At 40.3% G+C, this 14,903-nt stretch overlaps 1 protein-coding gene across 7 annotated transcripts; it reads right to left on the bottom strand.

Moving 5' to 3' along the window:
* Positions 1-1,342: 1,342 nt before the first annotated feature.
* On the bottom strand, positions 1,343-14,435 carry LOC124148284 (serine/threonine-protein phosphatase 6 regulatory ankyrin repeat subunit C-like). Of its 7 annotated transcripts, none has more exons than XM_046519298.2 (2): positions 14,265-14,435; positions 1,343-4,173 (listed from the first exon to the last, which is right to left on the bottom strand). In XM_046519298.2, exon 2 carries the CDS (start codon positions 4,061-4,063, stop codon positions 2,948-2,950), a length of 1,116 nt encoding a protein of 371 aa, XP_046375254.1. In that variant the 5' UTR covers positions 4,064-4,173; positions 14,265-14,435; the 3' UTR covers positions 1,343-2,947. The 7 variants fall into 7 exon arrangements, with proteins under 7 accessions (XP_046375254.1, XP_046375258.1, XP_046375256.1 ...); XM_046519302.2 differs by lacking the exon at positions 14,265-14,435 and adding an exon at positions 10,429-10,510; XM_046519300.2 differs by lacking the exon at positions 14,265-14,435 and adding an exon at positions 10,008-10,395.
* Positions 14,436-14,903: the final 468 nt, after the last annotated feature.

The raw sequence follows: 14,903 nt of genomic DNA, 5'->3' as shown, positions 1-14,903 counted from the left end.
AATCACTGGATTGTCTCGTCCAGACTCGATTATTTACAGACCGCCGTCATATAGCTGGAATATTCTGCGGCGTTAAACAACAAACCAACCAATCAACCAAGCCAGACTGACCTCATGTAATACAAGTTATTGAATCGCCTGTATGATCTCCCAAGTTTTGCATGGTGAAATTGTGTAACATCTGTTTTCGGACAACACGATGGATCATGATTATATAAGCCACACCGATACCTAGCGAGTCTGATAGAAACCACGTTGTTGCTACTGGTGATTGTCTCTTGCCTTCATTTACTTGAGTTATGAACAGCATTTTACTACTCCAAGTTTGCCAAGCATCGCCACTTAAACAGTTAAAGTGTCAAATTGTGTGCTTCTGTTAAAATAGCCAAAGACAATATTGCGTGAAGGCATGTGTAATTAACACAAGGCCGTTGCCACGTGCCACGTAATGCTAACAAACAACATGTGACCAAAAATCAGTCAGATCACCCTTCGAAATGAGAGTATCTAACCAAAACTGAATCGTAAAAAAAACCACACGAAAACTTATTCATTGTAAAAAAAACAAAAAAACAACCTTAGTAACGCGTACGTGATTCACGAGATGCGATCACAGCCTGGCACCATCGTCTCATGCTCCCAATAAGTGTCTGGATGGTCAGTAAAAACATTCCCGAGTTCCCTAGAGTTGCCAGAAGGACAGGGTGTCGTCAGAGGGCGACGTGCAGCTCGTTCCACGTGTGTTGACCCGTCTGGCCACTCCGTGCGGACAATGGCCTCCTACTCTTAGTAGGCATTAACGACACTCGCACGATGAGGTCGTGCGTTATCGTCCATGAGGATGAAGTCCGGTCCGGTTGCACCAGCATACGGTCTGACGTACATGTACACATCCAGAATGTCATCCATGTAGCGCAGACCTGTCACGCCACACTCAGCAATATTTCCGCTATATGACGGCGGTCTGTAAATAATCGAGTCTGGACCAGTCAATCAAGTGATTGATATCATGAACATCGATCCACGCAATTGGGATCGATGACATACATCGACCAAGTCAGCGAGCCTGACTACCCGATCCCGTTAGTCGCCTCTTACGACAAGCATAGTCGCCTTTTACGACAAGCATGGGTTTCTGAAGACCTATTCTACCCCGGATCTTCACGGGTCTAATCCTCATAAAACTGAGTAGTACTATATTACAGGAAACCTTTTTTCCACCTCTTAAATGTGACTTCCTAAACAACAAACAGCACAAGACTGTTCATTGTAACCATGGTGACGATAATGTGAAACAATGCATAGCTTTAATGAGATCCTAAACAATAAACAGACAAGCATATACTAGAATATGAACTCGATTTATTCCGACAAGCATCTCCAGTCTCACGTTATACCGTGTTTCCTCCAAAAGGAGGGTGCGGCGTTCTATAGCAATATACGCGTTAGCCGTACACTCATATCCACCATAAGGCTGCAACAACAAAACATGTGTACATTTGTCTCAAAAGAGAGCAGGCGGTAAGGCAACTTTTACAACTTTCTTACTGAAAAAAATGTTGTGGGATGAACATTGTTACATTTTCCCTACCAAGAATACCAACAAACAAAACTGGGAATACAGTGAACCCAGCTCTTTAATACAACGTCAGTTGTAAAGCATTTTATTTTATGGATATCTGTGTGCTTCACTTGCAACAAAATGACTGGTGCGCAGTATCAAGTGATGCGCCGACGAACGAGAAACATTTTCATTTCTTCAGCCTAATGTACAGTACAATCATGTCCGACCATACGAGAGAATACGGTAAATTAAAGCATTCACACCCAACATTGTGAGTATCGATAAATCATGCACAGCCGATAGAACACTCATAGAACAGATTATATTGCACAACAACCAGAGCAAAAGCTCCATATTCCCTGACTACTGAACACACATCATGTAAGCTAAACGATTTTTCACCTTCTCAGAAGATAATATTAGATTTTTTTTATGCAGTAGCAATATGGCATTCGGTGCCGCCAAGACTTACTTGTCTTGTATTCATCACACAATGTATATGGGATGCCACATTCGTGTCGCGCTGCAAAGATGGCTAACCGTCGCACTGGTTGGTGGTATATATTTCGTACAAGGAACTTGCCAATGTCCAGTTATACCATACTATACTACTCCACATTTGATAGGGATAATTTATCTTAATATCTGACTGTCCTATCAAAAGTTGAGTAGTATATAACTAGTGAAAACTGGTTGGGAGAACACTTCTGGATCTATGTCAATGCCATCTAGATTCCAAGGCTAAAAGTTCAAAGTGGCAAAAAGGGAAGGAATGTATTTTGATGAGGTTACAGACTAGCTTTGCATAGGAGGGTAATAGCTGACGTATCTGTTCCATCTTCGACTATCAAGTGTGTCATATCTCCTGGATCCACAAGGCCGTAGTTAACTTTTTTTTTACAGGGGGGGGGGGGGGAGCAAATATTTGTACAAGTATCACTCGTCCCCAACTTGTATTTTCATGATTCAAATAAAACTGTTTTCAATAAACACAAGTGAGTGACGTCATTATGACGTTTCGATATGCTTGTGTTATAACACAACACGGAGCTGGTCGATACCTATGGATTTCCAACACCACCATGCCTGCCACATGGTGAAATACATAATTATACAATATAAACTGCCGGGCAAACGAAAGCATACACCCATGTTTGATGGTGGCTAAAAATTAATCAAACAAGAAATGGTGAAATGAAATTATTCGATGGTGATGTATTTGATACGGGTATCATAGTTGTGTTTAGGACCTTCACTTTGCAGTGTTTCGGCGACTGTTTTCAGCCCAGTAACGTTTCGATAACGTTTGTAATGTTTAGGTCAAATCCAATTTCCAAGTGTGTTTTCTGTTGCCCGGCAGTTTAGCTAAATAATTCTTATCATTCATAAAATCCCTGAAATAAAGTCCGACATGGCTAGAAAGTTTTTCAGACACTCTGGAAGTGGCAGCTGATATATGCTGTCCAGAATCGAAGTGTCGTCTGCTCCCAAGTTCAAGGAATGTCGAATAGAAGCTCGACTCAGCTCACTGAGACTTTTGGGCGTTCGCGCGTGTTCGCGTAACCAGTTTAGCAGGTCATAGCGCCCACTGCTGATGTCAGTGTTGGGTTCAACCAGTCTCATGAAGGTTCTCGAGAATGAGGGGATTCTCCGCGAACACATATCTACCTCTTCCTGGTTCACCTGGTACCCCGCCATTACCATGAGTCGGCTGACAAAGGGTTCACATCGGGTGAACGCCTCGACCAGGAGGCTACGGGAATACTTGTTCCGCTTCTCGAACATACAACCACTGTAAATAAGCAACGCGGCAATAAAACTGTTGTCAGTGGAGATTGACGCAGACAGGGGTGTCCATTGCCCGTCGCTTTGGCTAAGTCTACATCGGGAGTCGACAAACATCTTTAATATGTTGTCGAGGTTAGTGTAAGTATTCTTTTGAGCAATTTTGTAATAGAATATAGACGTAAGGAACGGTGTTGACCCTTTCTTTGTGACGGCGTTGACGTCAGCATTACGTTGTAGCAACATCTTCACAATCCTTTCGTTTCCTGTCCTTGCAGCTTCGTGTAATGGCGTCCACCAGGCTCCATTCTTACTATCAACCTCTGCCCCGAACTTACACAGCATTGCAGCGATAGTCTCGATATCCATACGAACAGCTCGGTGAAGTGGCGTGTTGCCTGTAATGTCTGCAGCGTTAACGTCACAACCCATCGTTATCAGACAAGACGCCACATTCTCCCGCCTGTAATTACAAGCTATCAGTAGAGGTGTCTGCTGCTTGGCGTCTGCAGTGTTGAGATCCCAGTTCTCATCAATGAGGAGATACAAGACGTCCAAATAATCTCTCTCGGCCGCCCAGTGCACAGCCGTCCTGCCTGCATCGTCCCTCAGGTTACGGTGACAACCAGACGACAACAATCCCCGAACCTTGTCCCGCTTGCCCCATTTCACTGCCTCGAACAGGAGGTAGTCATCATTAACAAACACGGGCATGGTGAAGGGGAGGCAATTCTTGGTCGGGAAATTGTAGGTGAAGGTCAGTAAATCCAAGTCTGTATCGGCAATGACGTCATCGACTCAGCAGGTCAAGAAGGATTTGTCATCTGAAACAGATAGTATGGGTTTACGAATAGAAGGAACACTAACAACAATGTGTGCTTTTTAACGTTCATGTAGCATCAAGTGAATGATCGCAGACAACATAGTAAAAAATACAGTATCTATTTCAGAAACTATGTACTAACTACATGTCTCGCATTAGAAATTTAACTAAACAATTAAATATACAAACTGAAACAATAAACTTGAAACAACATTTACTTTTTACAAAAAGTTAAAGGTTGTCAATTAATTCGGAACACCAATGTCGAAAAATAAAACATGCCTCGGATTATTTAAATTGTTTTATTTATCTATTCTTGAAATCGATCTCTTGAAGTCTAATCCACAATATAATCTGTGCAAATAGTGATAATAACCCCAATAACACGGTCACATAAAACGATTGTCAATTGTATAGTCGTGTTCAGCAAGATCGCCAGGCAGAACGTGTACGTAACAAATATACCTAGCTCTTTATAACCTCTAGTTTGATTTAATTAAGTTAATGGTATAAATCACGAATATTTCGAATCACTGAAACCGTATTAATCCCCCGAAGGGTTATAACAATGTAATGCATGTTAATATCGAACGTCAGCAATAGCGAACTGCATCTGGTTTGGTTATATCCGAAATTCGATATCAACATGTATCATAACGTTTATAAAGCATTGACGAGGAGGACACGCGCAATGAAATATAGTTCTAACAGGATATGTTTTATCTTTTTACATGTATATCTAAATGATGGGTTGTAAAATAATTTCCGATTTGGGTACTGATCAGACTCCGAGAACACTTTTTGTTTGGTATAAAAAAAACCGAAACATTTAAACAGACACGCACAGTATTGAATAACCTACGTAGCGCATTATACCTCCAGGTATATATTACACAGAGGCCAATGCCAGCAATAACAATTGTCTAAGTATTTCCAATTTAAACATAAACAGAATATGACGGCAAAACGACGGAGTTCGTTGAACGTCATAGCACAACTGCAACAGTAGGCCCACCAACAAGAACAACATGTCTAACACACCTACATAACGTCAAACTTACCTAACTGAGCAAACACAAACAGCAAAGGTCAGCCCCACAACTTTGACGCTATTTCCCAGATTACAAACGTAAACTCTCAGGGGCATGGCAACATTCTCCAGTCCTAGCCAACCCACCACCAGGCCAACGAGAAACTCGGCACTAAACCGCCCTTCAGGTATACAAGGTACGTGTATATAGGTTTATATACACCGCGCCAGCGGGCGCTAATCGTGGTAACGGTATCTTATCTCAGGCTTATAGACAGGCGAGGGAGTTAGGTGCTCATAATTGCTCTCGACACGCGAAATTCCTGCCAGTACTTATCAAATCAAGCGTCGGCCGAAATATGTTAACCCGTGATGAAAGATCATTTGATGAACAGGTTAAGGTTGAAACTGACCACCTTGTTACCTAGACGAGACAGAAATAATAATAATAATAATAATAATAATAGAACTGGGTTTTTTCGAGGCGTACTGGAAACAACAAGAGACCTGACAATAACATAATAAAAAAATGACCGTTCTAAAAACATCCATCCTGTTAAATCATCAAGCATGGCCAACTTCCTACAGACGTATTAACCCAGGAAAACACACAAACTGCATCTCTACTTTAGCAATAACCTTGGTCAGATTCATCGTCAACACCTATACCTATACATGCCAAGGGTATAACCACACACCTCACCATTAGAAACACAACACTTGCACGGTACCTACCTTCATAAAACAACATACATGCAATGGAAAATTTAGTCACAGAATCACTTAAAACCTCCTGGATTTCTGTGTAAGTCTAACAGTTACACGACTCCGAGAAGAAGATATGGCGCTTGGTGAATTACGCATTCTCTGGCATTGGTCCCTTCTGCTTTATTTCGCTTCTCTCATGGTTTCTCTTTCATGCGTCTAAATTTAGCGCATCATATCTTTTGGAAGGAAACTTGGTCTGCCGAACACCTTAGGCCTGCCGGCTCCACACACTGCCGTGATTACGAAACGAACCGCCTTGTCATGGTACATCTATTCTTTTCTGGCTGAATTGTTTACAACACTGTGTCGCAGAGTTCTGAGATGCTTGTTTACTTTAAGAACGTGGATTCCTTCGCGTTGCATGGCAGCGACGTACAATGTCCTTCACCTTCATATTTGAAGTTTATTTCGATAACCTTTTGCACAGTTGTGAAGATTATCAAATGAAGATCTGCATGTGTTGAGCATTAATTCAGAGGGTCGCGAGCAGGGCACAGACTTGTGTCGCGACGTTTGCGTGCAACGTCACTGAGCAGTATGGTTGTAGTGAACTGTTGAATTCAATTGAAACACTAATGTTTAGATTTTTTAGTGAAATCCTGCTCGTTACAGTATCACAGCAGCGCAGCTGCCCAATCATTCACGGTCACTTTAACCACAGACAGAAGGACCTGTAAGTCTTGGAATTCTACATGAGCTGATTCAAGATGAAACTGACCTTTGTGTGTTTGTGTGTGTGTGTGTGTGTGTGTGTGTGTGTGTGATATCCCAGTGCAACCATACGTCTCCATATATATAAATATATTACATACAACCCGTGGCCCTTAATCTTATGATACCACAAACAGTATAGGGCCTGTAAGTCTGGAATACTTAATGACCTGATTCAACATGCAACTGACCTTTGTATATATATGTGGCATATAGTTGTGCAATCTCCAGTCTCGTATATATCCCCTATTATATACAACCAGTGAGTGACCCTTAATCTTTAGATACCACCGCTATTGCATGACGCTAGTGCGCCAACTGTGCTGGACGATAAGGTTTTCGTTTGATGATTTTACTGTTAACTTCATATTTGTTTATCATGATAAATCATGTATATCTTTATGCATATTTGTACATTTATATACATAAAAGTAGCTGCATGACATACGTTGACCCCCTTACTAACTGTTGGGTATACACTCTCGTCATTAATTTTTCGGCATTCAACTTGTTCTTGTTCTTAGAAGATGGTACACAGACATGTGTTCTCTTATTATACAAACTGTCACAAACGGTGAATAATGATCACATTTGGTTGTGGGTCTTTTGACGATTTGGCACAGTGACTACGACAACTACAATACCGACGGTTACTACCACGTGTATTTCTACTGTCACTGTTACTGCTACTATTGCTGCGGAGTTGCTGCTACTGCTACTGAGGGTGCTACTACTTCTATCATCTCTACGATTGCTGCTACTTCTATTGATGTCACTACTGCTGCTGGTTTCACTACTGCTGCTACTACCATCATTCTACTGCCGATACGACTTCACGTACTACAAGTACTACTACTCCTACTACCACGCAACTGCTACCGTTGCCACTTCTACTACTGCTGCGCCCCGTTTCACAAAGCGATCGGAGAGCTACAACAGGCGTAAGTGTATGTTAAAATATGGGAGTTACGACCAGCTGGAACCCGTTCCAGAAAGCTATCTCAGTGTTAAGATGGTCGTAACTACCATACTTTATCATAGGCTTACGATCACATAGCACTAAGATCGCTTTGTGGAACGGGGCCCTGGTGTTTCTTCTATTACAACTATTGATGCTACTGCTACTGCCGCTTCTTCTACTGCTATACTAATGTTGCTGGTGCTGGTGCTGCTACTACTACTACTACTACTACTATCCCTATTAAAGCTGCCGGTGCTACTTCAACTACTATTGTCGCATCTACTGTAGGGCAGATTTCATTTGCCTGAACAGGAAATAGTCACTGGGGGCTAAGTCTGGGCTGTAGGGTGGGTGATTTAACTGTGAAGCCCAGACTTAGCCCCCAGTGACTATTTCCTGTTCAGGCAAATGAAATCTGCCCTACTAGGAAGACACTTCCTAGATGACGAGGACATAAAGGCTGCGACAGAGGCGTAGTTAGACTAACATTTAGTCTCTGAAATCTTATATTACACAATATCCTTCTTGACTCTAAAAATAAAAATAAAATTCCCTATGCTGATTTCAGAGGAATACAGCTAGCTTGAGCTGGCTAGACTTGCTTTTGTATGCATTTATAGATTATGTTTTTTTCATAAAATAAATATATTCCACGGTCATGGTGCAGGACTAAGGCGTAGTTAGAGGGCCAATCTGCGGATTTCTATAAAAGTGGTATTAAAAGCTTGAAGGACAAATGGAATAAGTGCATTGAGGTGAATGGAGATTATATTGAAAAATAAAAGTGCAAAAGATATTCTGCGACTTGGTCTTATATTGAAGTTGCAAAACTTATTGAACGCTATTGAACTACTATCACTACTGTTATTGCTACTATATCCTATCACTGCTGCTACTGGTACTGCTTATATACTCTTACGGGTGCGACTGCTGTGCTATCACGAGTGCTACTGTACCACTATGTTCACTAAGTACAGTGCTCACACACTACAGTTTTTTCTTAATGACAAACTGTTCCACTGGTAACGTCCTCTATATACAGCTTCGACCAATCCGGAAAACGATGACGACAATAAGGCCACAGAAAATAGGTTTTCTTTGTCAGTATTTTTTCATCCCCAATTCGGATCCGGTTTATCAGTTTTAAAGTTGTTGTTCATTTCCAAGTTGCACTTTTTTATATAACCCATCATAGCGACCAGTAATGGCATTCGACATATACGTTCTCATAAAAGACAAATAAACATACTCTCTTCTTCTTTAAATCATTTTGTTACTTATTATTTTGAATTTAAGTTGAAGTGGATGCGAAATCGACATGCAACACTACAATAAATATTCGACCTTCCTATTTTAATAACGTCGAGAAACCATATTAAGTATATGGATTAATATAGATAATGATGTTGCGGGGTAACATGAACGACGCTACTGGTCTAACTAGCAGTTTTACTCTGATAAGTCAGATAACATAGATCAATAGTGAAGACCAATCATAATAATAGCAAATCGTTTAAGATGTTTCGATATGATATTTCTCTTCATGCAGAGGCAACATACAATAATATAAGATCCAATTTAAACGAGATTGTGCCAAAGTCGTCAATTATTCTACATGTGTAATCAAGATGACCATTGCATGCACCTTCCTACGCATCCTACTGTGAGTGTAGACCAGATCGTGCGTCCTCGCCAAGTCCATGGCATGTACATATTTACACATCGATAAACGTGGTGATATAGACATTTCATATATGAAACGTACATTCACACTCGCCAATAGTGATTAACACTCGCAAGTTTTGTTTTGTTTGTTGTTTAACGCCGCAATATTCAGCTATATGGCGGCGGTATGTAAGTAATCGAGTCTGGGCCAGACAATACAGTGATTGACATTATCGATCTACACAATTGGTATACAATGATATGCATCTACCAAGTCATCATGCCTGACCACCCGATCCCTTTAGTCGCCTCTTATGACAAGCATGGGTTGCTGAAGGCCTATTCTAACCGGGATATTCACGGGTACACTCGCAAGTAGTTATATATGCACATGCTAACACGTATATACATGTACACACATATTTAGCAGGTGCAATACATCTCGTACACAATAGAATACAACCTTGCGGTCACTCATACAGCTAAAAATATGATGAAATTATCTTCCTTATAATTATGATGTCATTAAAACACATAGAACCACGGTAGTCTCGCTTAATTATCACCCTCGTCGATTATCTAGTGTAGAAATACCCATTCTATTGTGATAAATATTTGTAAACATGATTTATGATAATAGACTGGAGACTTAAAACCCTGGATAATCGAGGATGAATTATCACAGAATCACCGTTTTTACCTGATACAAAACTGCCTCTCAGTTGTGAAATCACTTCATCCTATGAACGTGCAATCTACATCACAGACGAACAAAGATAAAGCGTAATCCGGACGAGAGCGTTGAAATTAACATCCTTGTAATCTCAATTCTTTGTTGTCAGAGTGACACCACTCACGAGTAGACCGGATCGGTTTCACATCCCAGTAAACCAAGAGCACGGCGTTAACCCTAAACCTCCGCTATTTAACACGATCCAGGTGTCAACGTTGCATACCCTCGACTAAATGACGACCTACCAAATATCTCAACCCTGCAATGGGCGTTTGGACAGACAACGACTATGCCGCTTTCACAAATAAACCGCATAATAACTATTTTTCTCGCACAATATCCGCACAGATGGCGGATCCGGGGTCCATACACCCATATGCAAATTTACCTTCAATTAAATCGTTAGCTGCGATGACGCATCCATGTTGGGTTCTCACAAGCTTGACGGTCCTGACGTATCGGAAACATGGGCTGGAATAACACGCCCTCGCTATACCCCTGCCTTTTAACATTCTCGTCACGATTAATCCGGAGTGATTGTTGTCTAATGCTAATCCCTACAGATCAAAGGGTAGCAACTTTGCCCCTTTATTGTCCAAAACGGGACGGGGCGTGATTGTGATAATTCGTGATTGTTATAAAAACAGTTAACATTAATTTACCATTTTACCATGAATTAAACATATTTAGTTAATAATTTCTGTTACGTTTCCGTAAAAAAACAATTGTGTTACAGGATCTGTGTTTCACTTTCACTATGTTTTAATTGCTACGTCAAAACAGTTCAACATATGGTCATAAATCTGAAAAAATTGTTTTCTTTACAAATATTGTTTCCTGTCGTATAGTGTGATGGTCATGTCATAGCAACGAAATCATGTAATTCAAAAAGATTAATTCTTCCTTTAACGGTTGTCAACATGTATTACATAACTGGTAAATATCAATCACCCTATATCGCTGTAAATTTCGCCAATTGTTACATCTTAGAACACAATTCATCCCAAGAACAAAATAATCTTAATCCGCCAATGATTTGAATACCTGAAAATTGGCACTATCGACAACCCGGGTGGCAAATGTAATTACCGATTGTTAATTAATTCATTCATTCATTCACATTGTGAGGACTTTCTCTTTTATAAGAGTTGGCTGAAGTCATAGCAGGTTTGCCAGGAAAGAAGCAGTGACCCATTCCATAGAGATTATTGTACGAGAATGTGTCTTACTGATTTGACCAAACGAGTGTTTCTTGTATTTCCCGAGAGGTGAGGTTAGGTGAATTGGCGTTTAACGTTGCGTTCAAGATTGTTGAACTTACATAGCGACGCGCATGCACGTGTGCGTGCGTGCGTGCGTGCGTGCGTGTGCGCGTGCGCGCGTGCGCGTGCGTGTGTCTTCTTGTACTAGTCCGGACTAATGCCGATTTTATAGTGCTAGCCCACTGAGATACCATGCCGTAGTTTTAACGTGGATATCCAACTCAGTCGCAGTATACTGACTCCGAGCCGACCAGTCCTTGTTTTAGCCCTTATTTCCCGAGAGAGAGAGAGAGAGAGAGAGAGAGAGAGAGAGAGAGAGAGAGAGAGCGAGCGGTAATACATGATTCTTTACATGAATTTTGTATAATCAGTGTGACACATGCGTGTGTCAGGACTTCTTTATTCCCCATTATTTCTTAATTATTTTGAGCTCCCCTTTAGAAAAAGTGAACAGATCACGACCGCCGTCTCAAAAAACAACAACAACAGAATATGCTATCAAAGGCGGCGTTAAACCTGACCCTTCCTATGTAAAAGTTGAAAACAAACAAACGCGTCATTGTATACATATAAAGTTTTAAACTATACAAAAGATCGTAATGACATCTGCTAAATAATCTATGTGTAACTATGGTTCCCTTTACTCCATGGCAACCAATTAGTCATTAACACATTTCGTCTAAGAAGGTAAATTTATCATCTGTGACAATGGGATAAGTGGCTCAGCAAACCACAAACAGGGCTTTATGTTTGACGCCCAGAACATGGATACATGTGTCAGTGACCGTTACCATTGGTTACTCAGGAAACCAATTTGCGAGATGTCCGACATTCATAATGGTAATGCTGAAGGAAACGGTAATTGAAACAAAGTACTTGTCATGCGCTTCCTTGCAAACGTGAAGGGAAACCATAGTCTACGAATGAAGTCTTTAATAAGCATTTAGAAGTTGGGAAAAGTTGCCATGCATAAAAAAGTGCCATGTATTCGTATAGTCTACGAAGAACGACAACATATGCGGTAGTGTTTTGCTTGGTTATGATATTGAAATAGCGTCATGTCACCAACAATCTTGATTCGGACACCCTTCGACAATTACCTATCAGAAAGCAGACTTCAAAATTTAAAAACTGTACAAAAGAATGTCTGATAGATGGCTTCCTTTGTGCTATGAGGAAAGTCTCTTCAATTTCAAATATTTATTCCATTAAAGCGAGCGATAGACGATGATATTGACTTATATCAGTCGTACAGCCTGTAGCTGTCTTTCGGGATATCCCGTGTTAATCGTTTCGAGGTTGTATGATCAGAGAGAGAGAGAGAGAGAGAGAGAGAGAGAGAGAGTATTATTTAGCTATGGGGCTTTCATTAGATATATTATATGAATACATTAATGTATTTTAGATTATATGGCAATAACGATGCCATAAGTATGACTGACTGAAGATTCACAAATCATCTTCCAACACAAATACCATGTTCATTTCAGTGATAATAATACGAAGAATTTTATTATTTACCTACCTCAGAATACCGAGCACGTGTCCTATATGACACACATCACAAGAAACAAGATTTGGTCACGAGGGTATTAATCAAGTCATGAGTTAACATAATCACTGCGACTGAGTAGAACTACCGATTTTCAGTTATTATTTCCAGACATTTATTTCTCGTTTCATGCTATTTTACATACAATATCAATAAATTATAACAAATATATATGATACATAAAAGTTACAATATACACATTTGAAAATTATAAACATTTCCCAATTACAATCGCAAGCAGATTTTGATATGCCCCCCAACTATGCGTCAGAACGAAATATACAAGCTACGGACCCGGCACGCGCAGCTCATTTACCCAAGTGTAATGCTGACTGACGGCTATTGACCCGACAGTGTGACATTAAGTGCGTGTATAATCAGACAATAAAGCTTGAGCTGGAGCAATCCGTGCTAATTTGGCTTTGGGTTGATGTGACAGTCGACTAACAGAAAATGTCAGCCTGACTTCTTCGAAAATGCCCTGCATAAATTGTCAATGATTCAATAAAGTAATTATACAAAACGCGACGTTGATCAATCCCCCTGCATTGTGCTATGCTAAAAAATAACATCTCGTTGCAAAATACATTTTTGTAAAGAAAAAAATTGAACTGTCACTCTCAGATCACGTCTTTGGAGTAATGCTATGCCGGCAGATTCCCTAAAAAAATAAATGATGAGGACTGGAGTGGTGGAGTAGCCTCCCCTCTTGTATCGATATTATTGCTAAAAGCGGCGTCAAACTCCACACACTCACTCGGAGGAGGCCTGTCAATTGAGGAGCCATATGCATAGCTATTACGCTGTGCCTCAAAGAAAAATCAACAGGCATTTTATGTACTTTGTATTAGATCGTTTTGTTATTATTATCATTATGATTATTGTGACGCGTGTTAGTTCAGAAAGTTATGAAGACTTAATAAAAGTGAATTGGTGTCAACAGTTTTTGTCGTGGCTCATCACGGACCTATATAAGTCCGTGGGCTCATGTGTGGACTGACGTAGGTTAGTGCGACCGCAGACAGACCCCACCCAACATATCTCAGAAATATAGCGAGCTATTTAAAAGGCGTGACATCTCTCGTGGTCAGAAGTCGAGTCTTTGTGACAGACGCGCACGAATACATGTAGACGTATTAAAACAACATAATCAGCAAGTCTTCAAAATCTAAAAATAAATCACGTAAACATTACGTCACAGTGCACCGCGAAGCGGTTGAAACAATGGAACATGCACAGAACGATATTGATGTTATCAAAGATATGTCCAAACTGGAAATTGATTAGCAGATCCACGTCATAATTTATAATTTATTGTTAGATATTCTCGTGTTGTGACACTTTTGTTGACATTACAACAGCGAAATTTGACAAGGAAGAAAGTCAATAACAAGCTATAATTAGTCATACCGTATTCGACGTTCCGTGACCGTGGCGGCGGAAATGGACAGTGGTTGACATGTCTGACCATTGTCCAGTTACATGTCCCACAACAGAGAACATCAACAATGCAACTGTCGCTGGTCAAAGGGCGATGGCGAATGTCGGAAGACGGCGACTTTCGTCGTCAGCTGATGCTTTGTTGCTAGCCGAGGGACCGTTTCAAACACACGTGTAGTATTTAGTATTTGTTCGCCTTCTTTTTCAGATTCCCTCTACCAAATGAAAATGCCTGAAATGCGCTACATTTATTTCACCATCTCAATTCTTGTTTTGGGTTGTTGTTTTACACGTCCATACAACAATGTAGACTATTCTTCACTAATATGTGCCCATTTTCCTTATAAAGTTACATCCTGACATTTCTTTGAAAATAGTTGAATGGTTTATTGCTTAGCTGATCTAGACAATAAATCATTATATCGCAGACGGGTAATTCAAACTTACTTTGCCTGTCTATAGTCCCGGAAAACATTCCTTCTCTGTCTCGAATCACTTAATTTCTATATGATATATATAATATACTGTTTATTATTGCCAATAAAAAGCGTAAATATGCCTGAATGTACAATTCTAAATGAACCATTCAACAAAACTCTTACTGTTTAT

The sequence above is a fragment of the Haliotis rufescens genome, unplaced genomic scaffold, assembly GCF_023055435.1.
Source record: "Haliotis rufescens isolate VD_foot unplaced genomic scaffold, xgHalRufe1.0.p SCAF_19, whole genome shotgun sequence".
Taxonomy (NCBI): domain Eukaryota; kingdom Metazoa; phylum Mollusca; class Gastropoda; order Lepetellida; family Haliotidae; genus Haliotis; species Haliotis rufescens.
The sequence above is the reverse complement of the archived record's forward strand: the minus strand, read 5'-3'. Positions and strand labels throughout refer to the sequence as shown.

Bases quoted from the DNA above. Each gene is read 5' to 3' on its own strand.
- LOC124148284 (XM_046519298.2), bottom strand. From the start codon at position 4,063: ATGCCCGTGTTTGTTAATGATGACTACCTCCTGTTCGAGGCAGTGAAA.